Source organism: Canis lupus, chromosome 21, assembly GCF_011100685.1.
Source record: "Canis lupus familiaris isolate Mischka breed German Shepherd chromosome 21, alternate assembly UU_Cfam_GSD_1.0, whole genome shotgun sequence".
In the NCBI taxonomy this organism is placed as follows: Eukaryota; Metazoa; Chordata; class Mammalia; order Carnivora; family Canidae; genus Canis; species Canis lupus.
This window is the reverse complement of record NC_049242.1, coordinates 21,251,435-21,275,924: the sequence shown is the minus strand read 5'-3', so window position 1 is coordinate 21,275,924 and position 24,490 is coordinate 21,251,435. Positions and strand designations below refer to the sequence as shown.

At 38.6% G+C, this 24,490-nt stretch overlaps 1 protein-coding gene across 1 annotated transcript; it reads right to left on the bottom strand.

The window, feature by feature from the left end:
* Positions 1-682: 682 nt before the first annotated feature.
* On the bottom strand, positions 683-24,282 carry CLNS1A (chloride nucleotide-sensitive channel 1A). Its single transcript, NM_001003288.1, is given in 7 exon segments — positions 683-1,462; positions 3,725-3,814; positions 8,638-8,811; positions 9,926-10,033; positions 10,712-10,807; positions 17,294-17,430; positions 24,087-24,282. Coding segments are annotated over 6 exon segments (708 nt in total). The 5' UTR covers positions 24,212-24,282; the 3' UTR covers positions 683-1,462; positions 3,725-3,746.
* Positions 24,283-24,490: the final 208 nt, after the last annotated feature.

The following is a 24,490-nucleotide window of genomic DNA, read 5'->3' as shown; positions in this document are numbered from 1 at the left end:
ATCAAGCTCCTTGCAGAGGAGATTAAAGAAGTTATCTGCCTCTGTCTCTCATGAATAAATAAATAAAATATTAAAAAAAAAAAAAGGAACCTAAGACAATGGGTGATACAGAGAAGACCTCAGTCAACTTCATCCATTTCCAAATGGCCTTTTTCCTGGCCTATAGAAACAAATCAGTATTTCTGAGAGTCTGATAAGAAAAAGGAAAATCAGCTTTTTTCAGTCTACCAAGCGGGATGACAGAAACCAAGTGAAACTGCTGAAAAGAACACTGGACTTAGTGGTCACAAACTAAAGTTTAGCCACTAATTACCCAAGTGATTCTGAATAGCTTTTCTAAATATATTTTTAAAGTCCTATGGTATAGAAGGTCCAAGTATAAATCTGTAATTATAAATCAGCCTTACAAATACCCTGATGTTTGTGAAAACTAAAAATTCAGAGTTGATAAGAAATTACTCCTGATCCAAGTGGAAGAAACAGAAATCCCTTGGAATGCATTAAATCCTTGCCCTATAAAAAACTGCCAGAAACTCTAACTGTATTTTTAATCATTTCATGTTCATATTCTCAACAAAAGTCACACAAAAACCAACAAGACTCTTGTTTTTTTGACAGCCTTAATTAAAAGAAAACTTTTTTCTTCATTAATGGTTTTAGTAAAGAATGAGAGCACAATAATATAGAAAACCTAGATTTATTTGTTAAACTATTACAAAGACAAAACAAGTATCATTGAAGTACTGTGAGGACTTCATCCCAATTTCATTTGTTATGGAAACTGACCTAAGAGGTTAGAAATTAAAGGCTATAACCTAAGAGGTTATAACAAAACAGACTGGTGAAACATGGTGAAAGAAGTAAAAGCTAATCAGAAGCATCCATATTAGTGGTATTTCATGTGGCTAGGATATTTCCCAAGAGGCTCTCTAAAGATGCCTAAATGAATTAACCTGGATCCCAAATTAGTAAAAAGACCCTAATCCCTGTGAAGAACAAGCAGTGGCCAGGATTTCTCTGAGATCTCTTTGTCTTTCTTTCTAAGGGGTAAGGGAATCCTTAGGCTCTAAAGGATATATCTTAGATTCAGCCTCCTTCCTTCCCATCCAGTCTACCTATGTCTTCAAGCACCTGCGCATTCTCACCACATAGGCCTGCCAGGTTACAGAAGATGCATATAGTGAAAGCAGGAACTATAGGCCTACTCAGAGGATACCTATACACAAAAGTTTTGGGTAGATGATAAACTACAAATACCCTCTTGGTTAAGTTAATTCACCTTTGTTAATAAAGGTCATAGTTTCTTCTGCTGGTGACAACTTTTTGTCTCAGTATATAGTCTGTCTCAAAAAAAGAACTGGTTCAGGTAAATTTTGGAGAAGGAAAAAGACTTTCATCAACACCCACTCCACAGTAGAAGAGGCACCAAGTTCTTTAGTCCTTTCCTAGTTATGAGCAGAATCTGAAAAACAAAAGATTTACAGTGTTTATAATAATAGCTATTATTTATTGAATGCCTAGTCAAGAGTGCCAGAGAACTTCAATATATCTTAGTCTTTGGAACAATCCTGGCAGGTAGTTTATCAACCCCATCTTCAGGTGAGGAAACAGAAGATTAAAGAAGTTATGTGCCTTATCAAAGGCACAGAAGCTGGTATTTGGTAGAGCTGTGATTCCACCACTCCTGTGCCTTGACTTCACCCCATCTCATGCACTAAGAGGTCCTAGTTCCATTATCTTGAAATTATTAATGGTTGCATAAACACTCTAATTATTCCTTGTTCATTCCATAAAGGCAAAAACAATTTTAAATGATTTGTATAAACTTTATGAATAAAATATCTGTCTATTCCAGCTGTAGCATAAAATGAATAGAAAACAGGGCAGCCCCGGTAGCTCAGCGGTTTAGCACCGCCTTCAGTCCAGGGTGTGATCCTGGAGACCAGGGATCGAATCCCACGTCGGGCTCCCTGCATGAAGCCTGCTTCTCCCTCTGCCTGTGTCTCTGCCTCTCTGTCTCTGTGTCTCTCATGAATAAATAAATAAAATAATAAAATAAAATGAATAGAAAAATCATCAGCTCATTAGAAAGTCTGTGGCTATTTTATGATTATTTCCCCATAAAATTACATTATAAGGAATCCTAAGAATTCTCATCAGTGAATTGCAGAAACATCTCATTTATGTAACCATTAGTGACACAACAAATGAGTTTCTCACACTTCTGATTAATACAGTGGTGGGTATTCTCTGAATAGTCTTATTTTCAAGAAGAAATACATGAAAGCCAGAAGATCCAAAAAATATTTTCAGTTTCAATAAAAGTCACTAAGTGTTACTGAACTGAAAAAAATCAACGTGCTATGAAGAATATGGTAAGTAGGAAAGTGAGAAGAGAAGACGACCAATGTTGGCACTAAAAGGTTTCCCATACAGTATAATACTGAAGTACTGATACCTGGAACAATGAGATCTGAAAATTAAAGCTAACACAGTTGTAGCAATATGAACACATAATTTTGGCTAAATGCAAAAGAGACAATGATGGTTTTAAACTACATGGCTACCAAAGACAGAAATAAATGCTGGTGAAATAAAAAGAGGGATCTGACAACCTAACTGGATAACTTACAAGAGTTAATCAAGAGTCAAGCCAAAATCTATAAATCTTGCCACACTATTACCATATGCTTTCAAATAGAGGACATGGGCATAAGTAACATCTCAAAGACTAGAAGACAGCCAGTATTCAAGAAAATGCTACCAGGTCAGAAGTAGGAGGGCACTGGAGCGGGGAAAGAGGGACAATAATTTTAACAAAGTAAAAATCTTATAGCTCATAATGGAAGGCCAACTAGTCCTAGAGCTCTAGATGGTATGAACTAACCATACGACCTTCAGTTATTATCAAACATACAGCTGAGATACTCAAGCTGGCAAAGGACAATTTATTCTCAGAGTAACATGCAGCAAAGTCAGGGACAAACTTTAAGCAAAGAGAATGTGTCAGAGAAAACTGGCCACAAACTCTTAGGTCAGTCAAGAACGCAGTTATGAAGCAACTTAGGAAATGATAGCTTTTGGACAAGTGTGCATGGACTTACAGTTTGGCAAACTGGTCTTGAACAGTAAAGTGCCCAGGACCTTGGTCGTCCATTATTTTCAAAAGGAGGGAAGTTGATAAAAGATTATGATTAAATTAAAGGCTTAGATATAATCTAGAATTACTTCTACTTCCTCCCTAAATTGAATAGCAGTGGAGCTGCAGCAAATCTCTGCTTTTGTGTTTTCTGAACATGTTAAGGTTTCAAACACCACAAGTGGGAAAAGGTGACTTGAGCAGAGCAGGACATGATCTCAGGCTCTGTTGCTCCCTACTAGCCAATCAGGGAAGCTCTCCATTTCTGAATGAGTGAATGTCCTTCTTCTGAGCTCACCGAAGATGAATCTTATTCTTTCATGCCTCAATGCCTAGCATTACCCGATGTCCAGCACAGTGCTTAACATGTGGTTAAGCGCTCAGTAAATGTTAACTTGAGTATCACTGTTTGCAGACCTTAATTCCTTAGAGGAAAAAAAAAATATAAGTCTCAATAATTTCAGAAATGGAGAACTAACATTTTTCCAAACTGCAAACTGTACAAAGTTCTCCTGAATTAGAAAAATAAAAATTAATTATTTCATGTGATTTTTCAAGTTCAGTGACAAGGGAGAAAATACTCACCCCACAGCAGCATAAATCATCTTCAGTGATCAACATCTGCATCCTCAAACTGTCCAGCAACTGTTGGTGTAGTGTCTACCTCCATCCCATCTGAAAAAAAAAAAAAAAAATCAACTGCTGAGCAACAGTCTACTGAACTCTTCAGATACCTAGAGGTTCAACCTATACATCAACCAGAAAGAAGCTAGTGCCCTCTGTTGGTAACAGCTATTTCTTTCTCTTATGAAAAAGGAGGAATAAACCAAGAAAACAAATGCCACCTGTACATTTACTTTATAAATTCTTAACCTCAAAACTAAAAGAACATTAGATAAGTTTTAAATGTAGTGAGCATCAACTATTCCCTCTTCACAGAACTGTGCTGGGTATTTACTGTGTGACATCATTACTATTTTAAGATTTTATTTATTTGAGAGAAAGAGAGAATGAGCGAAAGGGGGGGACAAGGGGAGAGGGAGAAGCAGACTCCCTGCTGAGTTGGGAGCCTGATGCAAGGCTCCACCCCAGGACCCTGAGATCAGCTGAAGGCAGATGCTTAACTGAGCCACCCAGGCACAGGCACCCCATTATTTTTATTTTTAAAGGTATGAAAGTCCTAACCTCACAAAGCTGACAACATAATTTGGAGAAAAGACAAAGTAAGTAGAGTGAGGTTCTTGCTTATCTATTTTCCTCATTTTATAGAGGGGAAAAAAAGTGTGTGTAGGGAAAGACAAGGAAGAAAAAGCCCTCTGAAAAGAGTTGTTTACAGCTGCTTTCTCCATATCCACACCTCCCACTCACCCCTCAACTCTTTAGCCCAACAACAGGCCTCTGCCTGAGCCCCCTAGCACTCTACCACCTCCACATGCAGCAGGGCATGCACATGTAACACATTTCTAAAGTTAACTCATCTTTCCACATAGAAATTATTCTCTTGGGGCACCTGACTGGTTCAGATGGTAGAGCATGCGACTCTTAATCTCAGGGTCGTGAGTTCAAGTCCCACATTAGGTGCAGAGCCTACTTTAAAAAAAGTCTCTTTCCAGTCTTACTGAAGGATACCTCTTACCTGTGCAATCCAGAAATCCCTACCACATTAACTTTGTTGCTTTTCTCTCTTAAACATCTCTCAAATCTGTTAAGTCTTTTGACATTCACTGCCACTACCAAATGTAGGCCACGATCTCTCTCATTTAATTTAAATCACAAGTTACTTAACAGCGTTTTTCTTCTCTTTCCTCCAGTATTTCCCTCTGCAATCATTTTTCCACATCATAGCCAGGGTCATCTTCTGCAATACTAATCAAACTAAAAATTCTTCACTTCACATTCTCATTGGCCTACGCACTAACATGGAAGTTCTTTAACAAAGCTTTCAAGTTCCTTTAAGATATAACCCTGTTCACTCCCCCACTTTTATCTGCTGCTATAATAACTTTCTCTTCAACACTCAGAATTCCAGACATAACGAACTACTTTCAGTCCCTAAAGTTGAATGGTCTTTTGAACTCCTCCTGCACATAGTTGATCTCATTACCTGCCTCTCTCTCCAACCTGTATGCAATCCCCCCTCACCCGGGTCACTTTTACTCCTCTTTCAGATCTTGGCTCAGATGTCACTCCATGAAGCTTGAATTTAACTATCCAGGTTGGGTGAAGAGTCCAGCCTCATTCCCTAGTTTCTCAAGCTTCCCCTATAACTTTATGCTGTATCACAATGTACTGTAACTGCCTAATTAGTTAATTTATTTTTCTCTACACAAGAATGCTATTGATATGAAGAGAGTAATCTCATCTCTCTTGGGCACTGATGTATTTTCTACACCTGCCGGAGTAGTTCAATAGGCACTTCTTACATAAATAAGTATACGAGGCACTGAATACCACAAGGAGATAGGATGTTTTCTCAGTGCAAAAAAGATGGTTTTATTAAAGCATGGGGAGCAGGATTCGTGGGTAGAAAGAACTGTGAGAGGGTGTGTATAAACTGCAAAAAGACTGAAATTTACCAAGACAGCAGATCATAGGTGTTCGCACCATAAAAAAACATTAACTATGTGAGGAGATAGGTATGTTAATTAGCTTGGCTGTAGTAAATATTTCCCTATGTATATGAAAACATCATCTGGCATATCATACCTTAAATATATAATCTTTATTTAAAAAAATTTAAAAAATAAAATCAAATTTCAAAAAAAGAAATGCACAGGTCAAACAAAATAAGTAAATGGCAAAAAAAAGTGGCATGGGTACTCAGGACTTTAGAAGGTGGTATAGGCTAAAAAAGTTTCATATACAGACAACTCTTTGAATACTAATAAGGCATAGGAATAAAAGTCCAAATTTCATTTAGCAAAAAGTATTTGTGATCTTAAAATCATTTGCTATAAAGCATTAAATAAGAAATTTTACAATTAAAAAAAAAACCTTCAGTGTAGAAAGAAAAGGCTTTTCAACGTCCAAGGACACTTTCTTGTTAATCACTGTAATAAAAAGAAGGTAACATCTTGAATTCTTTCACCTAAGAGTTTGGTAGAACACTAGAAATCATCTGAGCCATTTCACTTTACATTAGAAGCTCACCAACCAGGACTTAAAATGGAGAGGATACACAAGGAATAACAATGTGACCCAAAGCTTAAACTTTTCCAAATTAAAGTATCCCAGGACTTCAGGGTTCCCAGGTCAACATGCCGTATGCATGAAGATACCGATCACAGCATTATGACAGAAACTTACAATGCCCAATAAAAGAAGAACTAGGGGTGCCTGGTGACTTAGTGGTTAAGCGTCCAACTTTTGATTTTGGCTCAGGTCATAATCTCAGTGTCCTGAGATCAAGCCCCATGTTAGACTCCACACTCTGCAGTGTGTGTTTGAGATTCTCTCCTCCCCTTCTGAACCATTCCCTGCTTGCATGCTCTCTTTCAAATAAATTAAATCTTTAATTAAAAAAAAAAAAGAAAACCTATGGTAACCCTCTTTGAGAACATTCTGCACCTCAGGGTGCCTGGGTGGCTCAGTTGATTAAGCATTTGGCTTCAGCTCGGGTCATGATCCCAGGGTCCTGGGATTGAGCCCTACATCAGGCTCCATGCTCAGTGGAGAGCCTGCTTCCCCCTCTCCCCTTCTGTTCCCTTTGCTTGTGCTCTCTCTCATATAAATAGATAAAATCTTAAAACAAAAAAACAAAACCCCAAAAACACAACATTCTACATCTCCAAAAATTAGAAGTGGTTAAGACTCTAGAGTAACATAAAACACTAGTATATATTAAATACATGTAAGGTGCAAGAAGTGCTTATAATAAGGCCTGATGTATTGTTTTTTAATTTTTTTAATTTTTAAAGATTTTATTTATTTATTCATGAGACACACACACACACACACACACACAGAGGTAGAGGCAGCGGGAGAAGCAGGCTCCATGCAGGGAGCCCGACGTGGGACTCGATCCTGAGACTCCAGGATCACACCCTGGGCTGAAGGCGGGACTAAACCACTGAGCCACCCGGGGTTCCCCTGATGTATTGTTTTTTTGCATATTAGCTCATTTAATCCTCTTACCACTTATTAGCTATTTGACCTTATGCAAGTTACAGGATCTTTCTGTGCTTCAGTTTCTTCATCTGTAAAATAGGGATCGTAATAACATTTACCACAGAGTGTTTTTGGAAGGATTAAGTGAGTGCACATGTGTAATGTGATTAAATCAGGTCTGGCACATAAGAGCTGAGTGTTCTCAGCTACTCACTCAGTATACTACTCAGTGTAGCTGAGTGTTCTATTGAAAATAAGTAGGAACAAGACTGAAGATATCTGGGGCAAAGGCAAGGTTGTTTCTTCAGAATTAGAACTTTATATGGTGAGTATCGGGCAATCACTGAGGGGGACTTCCCTATATGGGTGACCACAGAGTATTCTCAGAAGATTTAATGGCACAATAAGTTGGAGGCAGGAATGACTGAAGCAAAAAATTACTATTATAAATCTAGTGTGAGAAGACAAGAGCCTATGACTGAATGAGAGCAGTAATAATAGCAAGGAAATGTGAAAGTCATTTACATGAAAAATCCATGGGACTCAGCATTGCACTGGAGCAAGGAATACAAAGTAAAGGCTGAGTCAAAAAGAGTACTTGAACATTCTGGTTGAAACAGGATACTCAGAAAAGCCAACCAGTCTAACAGGGGAAATAAGAAGCCTATAAAGTAGAGACAACTGAAGTGAATTTGAAAGCCACTTGCTTAAGGTCCAGAAGTTTGCCACAAAACAAGAACCCAAGTTTCTTGAATGCTGCCTAGTCCTTTTAATCAATTGACTATTCTAGTTTTGCATATATCATGTAGGAATTCATTTCAAAAATAAAAATGTTAGGGACGCTTGGGTGGCTCAGTGGTTGAGCATCTGCCTTTGGCTCAAGGCCTGGTCCCAGAGTCCTGGGATCAAGTCCCACATCCGGCTCCCTGCAGAGTGCCTACTTTTCTCTCTGCCTACTCTTTGTGTCTCTCATGAATAAATAAAATCTTTGAAAAAATAAAAATAAAAATAAAAATTGCAGCATTGCAAAAATAAAAATTGCACACACACACACATACACATACATAAGCATATGTGGAATATATTACTGGATATGTAACAGAAAACTTAATAGTGGTCTTTCAAATATAACTACACTTGATTTTTCATTTCTTCTCTGCCTGTGCCCATTTACTATTTTTGTAGTTGAGGGGGAAAAAGGAAAAAAAAATAGAAAAGAAAAAAAAGTTCCATGAAAATTCCCATTCTATGTATTTCTAGATTTGCTTCCTATACTAATTCTGAGACTTTTCTGTCTTAAGAATTTCCAAGAGAATTCCGATCTCTCTATAACTTCCTTTGTTGACCAAATAAACATTTGACTTGTTCACACTGAAAGAAAGGATACTCACCTTCATAATCTCTGATTGAATCTTCTGTCCGGACTCCAGCCATGTTATATTGGCTGCTCACAGACTGAGAAAGCATTCCTTCTAATCTCTCCAAGGTGGCTTGGCCTTCTGCTGTTAAATGGGATAATCCTTCTTCATAGGTATAAAATGTAGGGATGTCCCCCTGCCCTTGTTCTAAACAAATAAAATGCTTTTAAGCTATTATAAAGCAATTAGAAAAACATGGATAATTAACAATGTATTTATTGAAGATAAGGTACAGTTTTAAAAGGTTTCCAGGAAAATATTTTCAATATTCATTTAATACACATACATAGGTCATCTGTTGAAAATAAAAATACAAAGAAAATGTCTCTACCCTCTAGAATGAGAAGAGATTCCAAAAGATAATGAGCCAGAAAATAGCAATTCTCAAAAAATCAAATGTCCAGGGGACTAGAAGGAAAAGAGGGTGTTCCTAAGCCCAGGAAGTCTTATGTTACCCCAAAGTGGGAATTGACAGGTGAGTGTAAACTGATTTCATACTAATTTGTACTGATGCTTTTCTCTGTATTAAAATATATGCTGCTCCTTTTAAAAACTCAGAAATTCTGTTAAATGTAAAAAAGGTTAAAAAGAATCATTCAAAAATCTCAGCGACAATAAAAATGTATTTAGATATATGATAATTCCAGAACGGAGTTTGTCTCAGGCCAGGAAGTAGGTACATATGGAGGAAAGGACTTTGGACAGGCAGACTGGTGGACATGAGAGCAGTGGGAAAAAGAAAAGAGAACAGTAGGCACCTCAAGTTACAAGACTCTACCAGGCTAGTGATGGTATTCTGGTCTGGAGGAGGCAAAGAGAAATCATCTTAGATAAATGAAGTATGGTTCTGGGGGGAGAAAATGACTTTGATAGTGAGTTGTTTGAAGGAATATGTTAGGTAAGGATGATAAATGATGATAAAGGTTTCAAGTGGTGGAGGCTTGTTCTCTGGGAGCAGCTGCATCAACTTAAAAGACACTCCCAACCACCCATTTTCCCATCTACTGTTTTTTTTTCCCTTCCATTTATCTCTATCCATTTTCTGCCTCCAATAATACATACTTTTTACCCTAAAGCTTGGAAAGCCCATCCATTTTTCCAGTTTGGCTTAAACATGGATTGTGCCATTCAATTTTATTAATAACCACACTATATGGGTATTTAATACAGAGATATAAAGAACTATAATCCCATACCCTTAGTACAAATAAATGCTTAAAATGAAACATACACACATTAAAAAAAAATCTGTTTCACTAACCATGTGCTTCCACATCATATTCTTCTCCATCGTAATCATCTGAATCTTCATCCTCAGGATCAGGATGCAAAGCCTGGCATTCACACATTGCAGTGAACATTGCCTCCACTGAAGAAGGAAATTAAATTGTAATAAACATTCTTTTCTGGTCAGTATAGAGTAAAAATTTAATAATATAATCACAGTGCAAATAAATCCAATGGGTAGACAAGAAATATACCAGAGTCACTATTTACAAAACCTGCCAAATTCCAAGGAGAATTGATCTTGAAAAGTACTTGATGGCAATAGACAAGTCACAAAATAGTAAGAGTCATTTTAAGATAATGTTGAGATCTCTTCATGCCTGGCTGGATTTTCTGAGAAAAGGAGTCAGAGTCTTGGTCAGACTGCTGGCATCAAGGTGAAGCCCCTTTCAGTTGATAGGGCTCTTTTCCTGCTATCCTGGCATCTTCCACTTCGGAATTGCCATGACTCCTTTCCCTCTATCTGGTAAGATTCAAAGTTAACAGCATCAGGTCAGTAAAATAACCAGATCTCTCCATTCACAAAACACACCAAATAATGTGGCGTCTCCTATACTGTTACCACATTCACTATCTTTGATATTTATAGGTATCTGGTCCTCAATGATATGACAGATATTAAAATGAATAGAAAGGCAATAGAAAAAGCAATAGAGCAATAGAACAGAGGTAATGAGGGTAAAGGTAAATGTGTGTGTGTATATGGGGGTTGGAATGCTTGGTAATAAAGAGAAAAGAAGCAATTCTACAGAATACTCACATGCTGATTTATCACTAGGCACAAATCTAAATTCAGCAATAGGTTCAACATCATCATCACTGTCTTCTTCTTCAGCAACAGATTCTTTTGATTCTTCTAGGGAGAGAATAAAAATAATTTTTATTTTTATTATTTTTTAAAGATTTTATTTATTTATTTATGAAATACAGAGAGAGAGGCAGAGACACAGGCAGAGAGAGAAGCAGGCTCCATGTAGGGAACCTGATGTAGGACTCGATCCGGAGACTCCAGGATCACACCCTGGGCTGAAGGCAGACAAGCCACCCAGGCATCCCTAAAAACAATTTTTTTTTTAAAGATTTTATTTATTTATTCATAGAGACAGACAGAGAGAGGCGGAGACACAGGCAGAGGGAGAAGCAGGCTCCATGCAGAGAGCCCGACGTGGGACTCGATCCAGGGTCTCCAGGATCATGCCCTGGGCTGCAGGTGGTGCTAAACCACTGCGCCACTGGGGCTACCCCCCTAAAAACAATTTTTAAATGATGTTCTTGTTTTGGAAAAACAGAAGCCTAAAATAAGCTCTTATTTATGCTTATTCTAAATACTGCAATACATTTTTAAGATTTTATTTATTCCTGACAGTCAGAGAGAGAGGCAGAGACACAGGCAGAGGGAGAAGCAGACTTTCAACCACTGAGCCACCCAGGCATCCCTACAATACATTTTTTACTTCACATTTTAAGAACATTCATGATTTATTTTTAGGCCTAAAAAAGACTGTGGACAGCCTCCTTGGTCTAGTCACACTGTACTTCACTGAGCCCTAGGGATTCTAAGATTCTAAGCACTCTTCAGGGTCATGGTGGGCGGTGAGGAAACGCAAACAGGCCTCTAACAAGTATAGTTCAATTGTCATCTGCTTCTCTTACCTTTCACCATGAAACAAGGGTGCAGTAGCAGTTTGTCAACCACTGATGTAATTTATCACCAATAATTTACAGAGAAAACTAAGGCCCATAAAAGTTAGCTGACCCTTGGGGATCCCTGGGTGGCTCAGCGGTTTGGTGCCTGCCTTTGGCCCAGGGCACGATCCTGGAGTCCCGGGATTGAGTCCCACATCAAGTTCCCTGCACGGAGCCTGCTTCTCCCTCCGCCTGTGTCTCTGCCTCTCCCTCTCCCTCTTAAATAAATAAAATCTTAAAAAAAAAAAAAAAAAAAAAAAAAGTTAGCTGACCCAACAGCAGATAAATTACCAAAGTCTGCAGGCAAGAAAAAAATACAAATGTTCAGGATGACTGCGTGGCTCAGCGGTTGAGCGCCTCCCTCCCTTCAACCCAGGGCGTGATCCTGGACTCCCGGGATCAGGATCAAGTCCCACATCAGGCTCCCTGCGTGGAGCCTGCCTTCTCTCTGTGCCTGTGCCTCTGCCTCTCTCTGTGTCTCTCATGAATAAATAAATAAAATCTTAAAAAAAAATGTTCAATAAAGAGAACTAGCACATGATGTCAATGGAAGTAAGAACTGCCACTACTATTTTGGAGGTGTGTATATCCTACTACCCAGCAATTCCTAATCTAAGTATATATTATGTACACAAAGAGTCTATACATAAATGTTTATTAAAGTACTATATGTACTTGTAAAAATTTTTTAAAATGTTAATTTTAAAAAAAGAAACAGATGTAATGTAACCCAGTCATATTATGTTTTATATATAGGTAACAGTTTAAAAAGGAACAAATATCTATACATATCAAAACGGGGATCCCTGGGTGGCTCAGCGGTTTGGCGCCTGCCTTTGGCTCAGGGTGTGATCCTGGAGACCCAGGATCGAGTCCCACATCAGGCTCCCTGCATGGAGCCTGCTTCTCCCTCTGCTTGTGTCTCTGCCTCTCTCTCCCTCTCATGAATAAATAAAATCTTAAAAAATATATATATATATATACATACATATCAAAACGCTTAGATTAAAAAAAGTAACGGAGTGAAAAAACTAATTGCAGAATATATATAAATACCACTTACATATTAAAATTTTAAACACAAAACTAAATCATTATATTACTTAGGGATTTATACATATTCAGTAAAAATCTAAAAGCTTAGATGGGAAGGATATATACCACCCACCTTTAGGATAATGTTTACCTTGGGAGATAAGAGTAGTGAACAAAATGAGAAAGGTACAATAAAGATTTCAAGAGTACTGATACAATTTTATTTCCTTATTTTTTTTTAAAGATTTATTTATTTATTTGAGAGACAGAGAGCACACATGCAGGGAGGAGGGGCAAAGGTGAGGGATAGAATCTCAAGCAGACTCCCACATGAGCACAGAGCCAGACACCAGGCTCGATCTCACAACCCTGAGATCATGACCTGAGTGGAAATCAAGAGTCAGACACTTACCTAATTGAGCCACACAAGTGCCCCCAGTTGTATTTCTTTAAGATTAATTATGAAGAAAATATTAGAATTTATGCTAGATAATGAATAATGTAAAAATTTTATTACTCTCTGTATTTTTCAATATCTAAATTATTTCATAATTTAAAAAAACAGGTGAAAGCACCTGGTTGACTCAGTTGGTAGAGCATACTGACTCTTGATCTTGGGATATAATTTCAAGCCCCACATTGGATGTAGAGATTAACTAAATGTAAGATTTTAAACCTAAAATCTTTAGGAGTGCCTGGCTGGCTCAGTCAGTAGAGCATGTGACTCTTGCTCTCAGAGTTGTAAGTTCAAGCCCCATGTTGGATGTCGTGATTATTCAAAAATATGTTCAAACTAATAATCTTAAAAATATAAATTAAGGGTGATGAATCACTATATTCTACCCGAAACTAATAATAATAATATATTGTTATATTGTTAACTGAACTGAATTTAAATAAAAAATAACTACATAAAAATATAAGTTAAATGTTGTTTAGCATATTAAAATTACCATTTTAAAAAAATTTTAATTCTCCATGCAGATAAAAGTCAGGTAGAAAGATTCTTACACTACTATTGAAAGGGTAAATTGAAATACACTTTCTGGAAAGCAATTTGACAATACATATGTTAAGAGCTTTAAAAGTATTACCTTTAAAACAGCAATTATATACATAGGAATCAATTATAGGGGGTGTCCACTAAATTTTTTTTGACTTTTATTTTTCTAAGTCATACAAGCTGAATGTAGAATAAAAAAATACAGATAAGCAAAAAAGGAAAAAAAAAATTAAGTGACCATTATTAACAATTTTAAATCAGAGATTTCATAGGACTTTTTCTGTCTTGTTGTTGTTATATTGTTACATTGTTATATATAATCTGTAAACAAGTAAAATAATACAAAAATACTGGGGAATTCTAAATAACTCTAAATAGTTGAACTGAAGACATTATTAGATGGTATTATGAAACTTTTCAGGGTTTAAAAAGAATGTAGATGATTCTAAGGAAAAAGTAGGTCCCTACCACTCTAGATCTTCTCCCTAGAAATAACAATTATTACAATTTGTTTTATATCCTCAGGAATCTACCCTAAGGCAAGAAATATAAATGCAATACAGTATTTTTGCAATTAAGAAAAAAAATACAACCATGATCAACACTAATCATCTCGTGTTAGATCATATTTTATCTGTCATATTTTCAGTCTCTAAACCTTTCTAAATTTTCAACAGTGGGAATAAGTTTTTAGTTATTTTTATTTGTTGTTTTTAAGATTTTATTTATTTATTCATTCAGGAGAGACACAGAGAGGCAGAGACATAGGCAGAGGGAGAAGCAGGCTCCCTGCAGGAAGCCTGATATGGGACTCCATCCCAGGACCCAGGATCACCCCTGAGCCAAAGGTATATATGCTCAACTGCTGAGTTACCCACGCGTCCCTATTTTTGGAATACCCCAATATCCTTGGGATGCCTGGGTGGCTCAGGGGTTGAGCGTCTGCCTCTGGTTCAGGGTGTGATCCTGGGGTCCTGGGATGGAGTCCCGCATTGGGCTACCCATGGGGAGCCTGCTTCTCCCTCTGCCTATGTCTCTGCCTCTCTCTGTGTCTCTCCTGAATAAATAAATAAAATCTTAAAAAAAAAAAAAACAAACATAAAATAATATAATGTCCTCAACTATAAGCTAAAGGTCCACATTAATGAGGTTTATGGAGATCAACCAAAGGGAAAAAACACCTGGAGCTGGGAGAATCAGGATGAGAGGAACAGGGATCCCTGGGTGGTGCAGCGGTTTGGCACCTGCCTTTGGCCCAGGGCGCGATCCTGGAGACCCAGGATCAAATCCCACGTCAGGCTCCCAGTGCATGGAGCCTGCTTCTCCCTCTGCCTGTGTCTCTGCCTCTCTCTCTCTCTCTCTCTGTGTGACTATCATAAATAAATAAAAATTAAAAAAAAAGAAAAAAAAAAAAGGATGAGAGGAACAAAAGGCTGGGAAAACAGGATCCAAGCACATGTAACATGTGAGAAGAGCTGAGTCCCACATAAACAGAACTGGAGAACTACAACATAAATGTGACCCAGGAGGATTCTACTTTCTAGAAAGATAGTGAAGTCCTACTTACTTTAGTAAGAAAGGATTAATCATAGCCCCATCAATTTCAAGAAAATAATCATAGAGAGCAAACATTTAAAACACCTACCATGAACCTACTGAATCCTTACTGTCTAATTTGGGACTCCCGGTATTTTCATTTTTAACAAGTTCCCCACGTGTTTCTAATGTACAGCCAGGTTTAAGAACTAAAGACCACTACAATCCCCTCATTTTGCTGAATGAAATTGAGGCTCAGAGAGATGAAAATAACTTGCTTACCAAGTTAATGACAGTCTTCTTATTCACTGTGTTTTTCTCTTTAGTTAGCTTCACTGAAGCCCTACCTCTCTAATTTTCTGACATACACCTTTCCCCAAAGCTAATGGTCTCCATTATTTATGGGCATTTCACATCAGGGTTTGGAAATGACTGGCAAGGTCACCTCTAAGTTTTTGCAATTCTATGGATGAATGAATGGCTTAAACTAAATATGAAATACAATAATCTTGGTTATAAAATCATAGCTGCACTTACTTGGAAAGTGAACTTTGTGCCCAATACCTCCTCAATTGAAGTCTTACTACAATCCCAGATCAACAGCTTTTTCTTTTCCTTACCCTCTCTTTCAAATTTCACTAGATTTTTATATCTATCTTTGCACTTTCTCCAATGGCAAGTGTTTGAGATTGCCTAACAAAAATATTTTCAGATAGCTGAATCAGGCAGGGATGATGAGATAGGGCTTGACAAAAGCCCTCAATATTACTAAATAATTAGTGTCACACTGATTATAAATGGTCATCTTATATCTGAAACTATATTAAAACCCTAAATTGAAGGAGCAATAGCTTAACCGGCAAACTTATGGGATTGTCTTTATACACTATTATCAAAGAAAGGCAACTCATTATTTTAAAAGCACAAGTTTAGGGACACCTGGGTAGCTCAGTGGTTGAGCGTCTGCCTTTGGCTCAAGGTGTGGTCCTGGGATTGAGTCCCACATCGGGCTCTCCACGGGGAGTCTGCTTCTCCCTCTGCCTATGTCTCTGCCTCTCTCTCTGTGTTGCTCATGAATAAATAAATAAAATCTTTAAAAAAAATGAATAAAAATAAAAGCACAAGTTTAGTAAAAGTGTAACAAACTGTCCTTTCAGTCACAAAGTTGTGCATTTCTATAAAAGGTGAGCATATTAAAGTAACACAGTATAGGAAAAACTTGTCATTTAGTTATGCTTAAAAAATTAAACACAAGTTTTAACTCTGTACCTAACTTGTTTATCATTGGGAATTCTAATAACCCATTGCCAACAACCCCCAAAATGGATTTTTTTCTTTCTTACTCCTTTCATCATTCTCACTAGATTTTTTATGAATCTTTCTAATTATTTCAATAGCAAAAAACTTGGGAATCTTGTACCACAGAGTTTCTCAACCTTGGCACCACTGACATTTGGACTTGGTAATTCCTCACTGTGGGATGTCGTTCTGTGTCTTGTGGGATGTTAAGTAGCATCTCTGGCCTCTAACTACTAGATACCAGTAGCACTCCTCCCCTCTTCCACTCATGACAATCAGAATGTCATTGCCTAAGGAGAGGGGGGACACAATACTGTCTCCTACTGAGAACCACCTCTGTAATAAAATGGAACCAACAACAACAAAAAAACAAAAAACAAAAAAACAAAAAACAAAAAAACAAAAAAACAAAACAGGTTCTACATTTTGTACTTGGAGGCACAAAGTATCCTGATCCAAGCTTCTAAGGATACCAAATATAAATGCCTTAACAAAAAGAAGAACAGTTAAATGCAAGAGAAAAAACCAGAAATACAAATCCACAATAACTGAATAAATAATTCTATGTGCAAATATATATAGAAAGTAAAAAGCAGTATCTAAATTATTTTACTGAGCTGAAATTTTGCTTAATAAACTATTATACAAAATAGGTCAATGGCTTGAATATTACTTTATGATCAAAGACTGCTTTTTATTTTATTTTATTTTTCAAAGACTGCTTTTTAAATATATGTAATAGTCTATCAAAGGAAGCTCAAGATTAAATTACACCATACATACCTCCAAATTTAGCATTCACCATAACATACAAATGCTCTCGTGGATAGGCATTTAGGTCCCTGGACACCGCATGCAAGCTAATGGTGGGGTATTCCAGTGAGAATCCTAATCCAGAGCCATCTAACCAAGACAGGCGGCTGAAAAACATGTGTAAAATAGATTATTTTAAGAAATTAAATCCTAAAAAAAAAAAAAAGAAAAAGAAAGAAAGAGAAATTAAATCCCAATTTAATCCTAAAGTTTATAAAGACTCAGCTTGGGCACTTTTATGCATGTGAATAAACTCAAATTTAGTATTTAAAAATATTCATAATATAAGAAAATTCAGCAGCAGGAACTGACTTTCTTTAAAACCAATTCTGTTAAGTTCTCTTCCCCTCTACCTAAAAATGCAAAAAAGATTTGAAAAGTAGTTTTTTAAGTCACAATGTGTTTCTATGTATTTCATGCTGGTTCTTAACTTGGAATGTCTTCAGGTGCCTCACTTTTGCAAATTCTCTTCAACTAGTTAAGTACCAGCTCCTCCTTGAGCCCTCCAATTACTCTACTCTAGCTCATACTGATCTCTCCTTTTTCTGAACTGTACTTATGTGCAGTAAATAGGCCATTTAGTCCTTAATTCTGTGCTAATGAATGTCATACTTACCCTGACAGAATGTGAGCTACCTGACAGAACCTGTCATATTCCTTTATTTCACATTCTTCAAAACCACTAGCATAATGCTCAGCATGTAAGTATGCAATAAACACCTGGGAGTCACTAATTTCTCCACTAATCCTACATTAAATGACATATACATGAAAATGCTATAATCATACTTACACAGATTAGACAATACTTATCCCACTGAAAGACTTTATGAAGCCTTTCATTTATTCTGCAGCTTTAAAATAAACAGACAAGTAAGCAAGGTCTAATTTTCCCTCAAGACTGTCCAAATGCAAATATTTTAATGGTATAAGAAAGGAAACATATTACCAAAACCAGTCTGTTTAGTTTTGAGTAAAGGCTGGCTAATTTTTTGGCAATGCTTCACCCACCTGGAACTACACCACTTAGTAGGGGAAAAAAAAGTAGCAAAAAGATTGTGAAGAGACCACACACACACACACACACACACACACAAACCAACTAGTGGAATAAAAGTTAATGCAATATAGTGGCTGCACAGGGCTGGAGAGAAATGAAACTGGTAATGAGAATGAGTGCTCGTTTCTTGTGGGGTGATGAAAATATTCTAAAATCAATGGTTGCGCAGTTCTGTAAAGAGACTAACAACCACTGAATTATATATTATGTGAATTATCTCAATAAAGCTTTTATTTAAAAAAGAAATTAATGCACCCCCATATCATTCTATTTTCTATACAATTTTAACAAGCCTGGTTGTCTAATTTCTAATCAAGCAAAAACAAATACAATAAATGAACCTAAGACTCCCTTGGGCAAGAACAATGACAGTGCAGCAGTCTGAGATCATTTACACTCAATGTAAGGGGAGACCGAACTTGACACTTCAGTCCCCCTAAAGAAAATCAATGTCGGGATCCCTGGGTGGCGCAGCGGTTTAGCGCCTGCCTTTGGCCCGGGGCGCGATCCTGGAGACCCGGGATCGAATCCCACATCGGGCTCCCGGTGCATGGAGCCTGCTTCTCCCTCTGCCTGTGTCTCTGCCTCTCTCTCTCTCTATCATAAATAAATAAAAATTAAAAAAAAATTAAAAAAAAAAATCAATGTCTGAGAAAACAAAAGTGTATACAATTCATAACCTCATTTATCAAAAACAAAGGCAGAATTAGATTGTGGTGAAAACTATACAACTCTGTAAATGCACTAAAATGCAATGACTTGCACACTGAAAAGAGCAAAAGCAAAAGATGTACTGTCATTTGCAAAGATTTCCATTCAACACAGAAAGAAAGAGAGAAAGAGAGAAGAAAAGAAAAGAAAAGAAAAGAAAAGAAAAGAAAAGAAAAGAAAAGAAAACCAAACCTGGAAGGCTTAAAGTGATAAATCCTAAAAACTAAAAGAAAGGGGACACCTGGATGGCTCAGCTGATTAAGCACCTGCCTTCTGCTCAAGTCATGATCTCAGGGTCCTGGGATCAAGCCCCACAGGTTCCTTGTTCAGCAGAGTCTGCTTCTCCCCCTGCCCCTGCCCTTGCTTGCACACACTTTCTAAGAAATAAATAAAATGTTTAAAAATAAAATAAAATCACCTTAAAAAAAAAAAAGAAGCTAAAGAGGTAAAAGCTCTAGGCATGATTTTCCAGAATGATTCATCCCATTAGTTTCAAAGAAATAGATTTTACTATCATTAGATTGTGTGTGCTATATGTGCCTTTCCTGTCCATTGTCTTCCTCTTAATGTGGAGACGAAATAGAGCTTACATATCAAAGAAGTACTGTCAGTCCCTTACTAAAACTATTATTTTAAGCAAATAAACACTCCTTTCTCACCTGAAAAATACCGCAGTATTATCACAGTTCAGAAAGTTATAGTTCAAATTTGGGTGTCCAAATGATTTCAAATATCCAGAGCCACAAAATTTAAATGACTCCATTCAAAGATGGAAAACTGAAATACAAAATAGACTCAGTACCTATCAAATTATGGTCTTTATTTAAAAAAAAAAAAAAATTTATTTATTTCTGAGAGAGAGCCAGAGAGCAAGGGGGAGGAGGGGGAGTGGGAAGGAGAGAATCCCAAGGAGACTTCCCGCTGAGCTCAATCTAGCTCAACCTCACAACCCTGAGATCATGACCTGAGCTGAAATCAGTCCCTAAGCCACCCAGGCGCTTTAAAAAGCATATAATAATTGCTCCATAATACATATAATAATTGTCCCTTATACATGGACACACACTCTACAAAACAGAAGTTCCATTTAAAAGCAACATTTAGGGCAGCCCCGGTGGCGCAGCGGTTTAGCGCCGCCTGCAGCCTGGGGTATGATCCTGGAGATCCAGGATCGAGTCCCACATCGGGCTCCTTGCATGGAGCCTGCTTCTCCCTCTGCCTGTGTCTCTGTCTCTCTCTGTGTCTCTCATGAGTAAATAAATAAAATCTTAAAAAAAAATAAAATAAAAGCAACATTTACTGATCGCTATGTTCTTACTCACTTTTCACATATTTTAGAAGAAAAGCCCTCCCAAACCAAAATAGCTAATTAACTATATCCAGTCTCAAAGAAACCATGAGTCACAAAAGGGAAAAACAATTAGAAAGATAGTAATGCAGAGGAACGTTCTGCTAATTTCCAATGCTTTTGAATAAGTATAATCATTATACTTTATTACCAGGATGAGGTGAAAAACAGGATAGAAGGAAAAGTTTTAAATTTGGGTGGGCTTAATTATTTGGTTTAAAATTAACTTTGGCTTAAGATAAATATGATTTAATTACCTACTTTATTTTACCCATTTCAAATAATCTATTTGGAATGATTCATGCCTCTGGTCCCTTCTTTACCTGGGGGTTTAGAAAGTCAACTTCCTTTGAAAACTCAACTTTGAAAAATAAGCCCGAGTTCTATATCTCTCAATACACGTCCGAGAAACTACTTAAAATCAAATCAGACCCTATCATTAAAGATCTCCTTGTCTAAAGATCTCTTTGCCTAAAATCATAAAATGATTTTCTCTAAGCCTTTGGGCTATAACCCAAGCTCATGGAGCACAGCTCTCTTCCTCCAGCTTTATCATTTTTCCACTCTTTCCCCCTCATTCTCTCAGATGAAGAACTGCTAAATGGTGTGTGCGCACATGCATATTTATATGTCCTGGGCCACACTAAATATTGTTTCTTACCCTTGCCTCTGAGCATCCTATCTCTTCTAAATAGAATGTTTCCTCTTAGCTCCAACTCATTCACCTGGCTGCTAATCCTCATTTGTCATATCCTCTAGGAAACTGTCCCAGTTTGTTGAGGCCTTGATTTTATCAAGACCTGGAAATGCTTGGTAGGATAGAGAAGTGGAAAGAGACCAAGGAGGTAATGTTAACAAAGAGCAGAGAGTGATGAATGTAGGTGTCCATGGTACTCATAATATTCTATTCTTAACCTAGATGGTAGACATTAATTAATTTAATTATAAAATTAATTATAATTCTGTAAACCAGGGACACCTGGGTGGCTCAGCAGTTGAGTGTCTGCCTTTGGCTCAGAGTGTGATTCTGGAATCCTGCATCAGGCTTCCTGCAGGGAGTCTGCTTCTCCCTCTGCCTGTGTCTCTGGCTCTCTCTGTGTCTCTCATGAATAAATTAATTAAAATCTTTAAAAAAAATTTCTTTAAACCATCCATATATAATGTATATTCTTTCTGTATCTTACAAAAATATTTTCTTAAAGAAGAGATCTGTTAGTGAAAAGTTGAAATGAAATTTTTTTAAACATGTAAGACCTTAAAAAGGAGTTTGTATTTCTTCAGTGTGATAACTGTATTGTGGTTATACAGGACAATGTCCTAGTTCTTAGATTTTTAGTAAAGTATTTATGGATGAAATAATAACATGCCCGCAACTCTCAAATAGCTCAAAAAAAGATACATGTGGTAAAATGTTAACAAGTGATGAATCTTTATCTATGTATATTAACAACACTTGAAATTTTTCTTTAGGTTTGAAGTTTTTCAAAATGAAAAGACAAGCATAGGTTTTGTCTTCCTTCCCTGAACAGTTGTTATATTTTAGAAAGAGTCAATATACAGAAAAGCTGTAGAAAAATAAGGATAGTGTAGGGACTATCTGTGCTGTACTCTCCACGACTTAGAAGAAATTGTTTTCCTAAGATCATTAAAGATCTCCTTGTCATTACCCAACAGATGCTTTTTCAGATTTTGACTGCTTCTCCCTCTTGTCTATTTTCTTTTTTTAAAAAAATATTTTATTTATTTATTCATAGAGTCACACACAGAGAGAGGCAGAGACACACAGGCAGAGGGAGAAGCAGGCACCATGCAGAGAGCCTGACGTGGGACTCGATCCAGGGTCTCCAAGATCACGCCCTGGGCTGCAGGCGGCGCTAAACCCCTAACCCCTGCGCTATCGGAGCTGCCCCACTGGAGCTGCCCCCTCTTGTCTATTTTCAAGTCTCTTCTTCCATTATCTACCTCTTACTGTAGATATGCCTTGGCCCTCTTCTCTTCTGGGGTACCCAATCTATCCCCCCAATGAGTATATGCTAACCCTTATACTAATGATTTCTCAATCTCTCTGTCTCTCTTTTTTAAGAGTTTATTTATTTATTCATGGAAGACGACACATACAGAGAGGCAGAGACACAAGCAGAGAGAGAAGCAGGCTCCATGCAGGGAGCCCGATCCCAGGACTGTGGGATCACACCCTGGGCTGAAGGTAGGCACTTAACCTCTAAGCCACCCAGGTGTCCCCCCCCCCCAATCTCTACCTTTAATATCACTCTCCCAAGATACACACTCTTATGTCCCAACTAATCGCATATGTCTAGAACAGCCTCATTATCTGCACGTCACCTGGAACTTGCTTTTTCTCCCATCTGTATTTCCTATGTCAGTAATTGGTTAAAAGCCTAAGCTTTGCTCAATATTTAGATTTCCCTCAAAGGGTTCTTGGGGCACCTGGGTGGCTCAGTTGGTTAAGCATCTATTTTCGGCTCAGGTCATGATCCCAAGGTCCTAGGATAAGCATGGAGTTGAGCTCCACAGTGTGGACCTTCCTGCTCAGCAAGGAGCTTGCTTTCTCTCTCCAATATATAAGTAAAAATTAAAAAAAAATTTTTTTTAAATCAAGGGGTTTTTACTTTTTTGTGTGTGCTCTCTCTGGTAGGCAAAAATTTGCCTCCCCCATGACCTTCAACACCGTGTCAAGCCGGAGTTGTTACATGGCAAGAGAAAACCTGTATATATAATTAAGGTTCCTAATCAGCTAACCGTAGAATGGGGAGATTATCCTGGATATTTCTGTGTGGGTCCAGTGAAATCACATGAGCTCCTAAAAGAAGAGAAACTTCTCTGGCTGCAGACAAAAGTGATGCAGCAGCAGGAGTCAAGGCAAATTTCAAGGACAGGAAGGATTCAATGTGTCATTGTTGGCTTGATGATGACTGGAACCACATAATTAAGGAAACGGGGACCTCAGTCCTACAACTTCGATATTTGAGATACATCTGTCTTACTGTAAAAAAAAAAAAAAAAAAAGGGTACAGTGTTCCAGGTGGCCAAATAAAAGGGCAATTCCTTCTAGGACTGGAAATGGGAGTCGGAAATGGGAAATGAGACACGGGAGTCTGGTCCCTCTGGATCTGACCTCAGCTTGCGTGGGGTTGAGGATGATGTTCCTCTCCCCATCCACACCTACAGAAGAAAAGCTGTATTTCTTAACCAAACTTTTAAAATCCTGCACAATCCGTTCTAGACTTACACATCTTGCCGAGAGCAACACCTCCCGCACCTTTTCCCAGAAGAGACAGGCACATCGATGATTCTCACTCAGGGGCCGGAGGCTCAAAACCTTAAAACGAAGCCCTGAGTAAAGAGCGACGCACGCGCCAGACCTCGGGACGACAGGCAGGTAAAAAGCCTCTAACTCGTCGAGAGAGGACTCCGTGCGAAGAAGAAGAGGAAGGCTCGGGAGGGCGGGACACCCGGACAACCGAGCCTTCGCCCCGCCGCGCAGGCCTCGGCGAGGCGCCCCGGAGCCCGCGCGCCCCGCCCCGCGGCAGCCCCGGAGGTCGCGGTCTCGCCCTCGCCCGCGCCTCGTCCTCAGCCTCGGCGGCGCGCGGGGAGCCGGCGCCCAGCGCAGCGACCCTGCCTACCTCTCCGCGATGTAGAGCGTGCCGGTGCCGAGGCCCTTGCCGTTCAGCACGGCCTCGGTCTCGGGCTGCTGCTGCCGAAGCCCCTCGGCCGAGCCGGGCGGCGGGAAACTTTTGAGGAAGCTCATTGCAGCAGGGAGCGCGGAGACACAGGCCGGGAGCGAGCTGCCGCGCGGCGACCCCAGCCGCTCGCCTCGCCCCGCCCCGGAAGCGGCGCCCGGCACCTCGGAAGAGCAACGAGGCCCGCCCCGGAATCGGAGCCCGCTTCCGCCACAGAGACGAGGCGCCCGCGGCCGAGCTCTCGGAGGCCTGAGGGGGCCCCGCCCCGTCGCCGTGTGGGAGGCTCGCGGCTGCGGAGAGCTGTGCTTTCCCTCGACGTCCTGCTGCCGGCCGGGTCGCGGCGAACC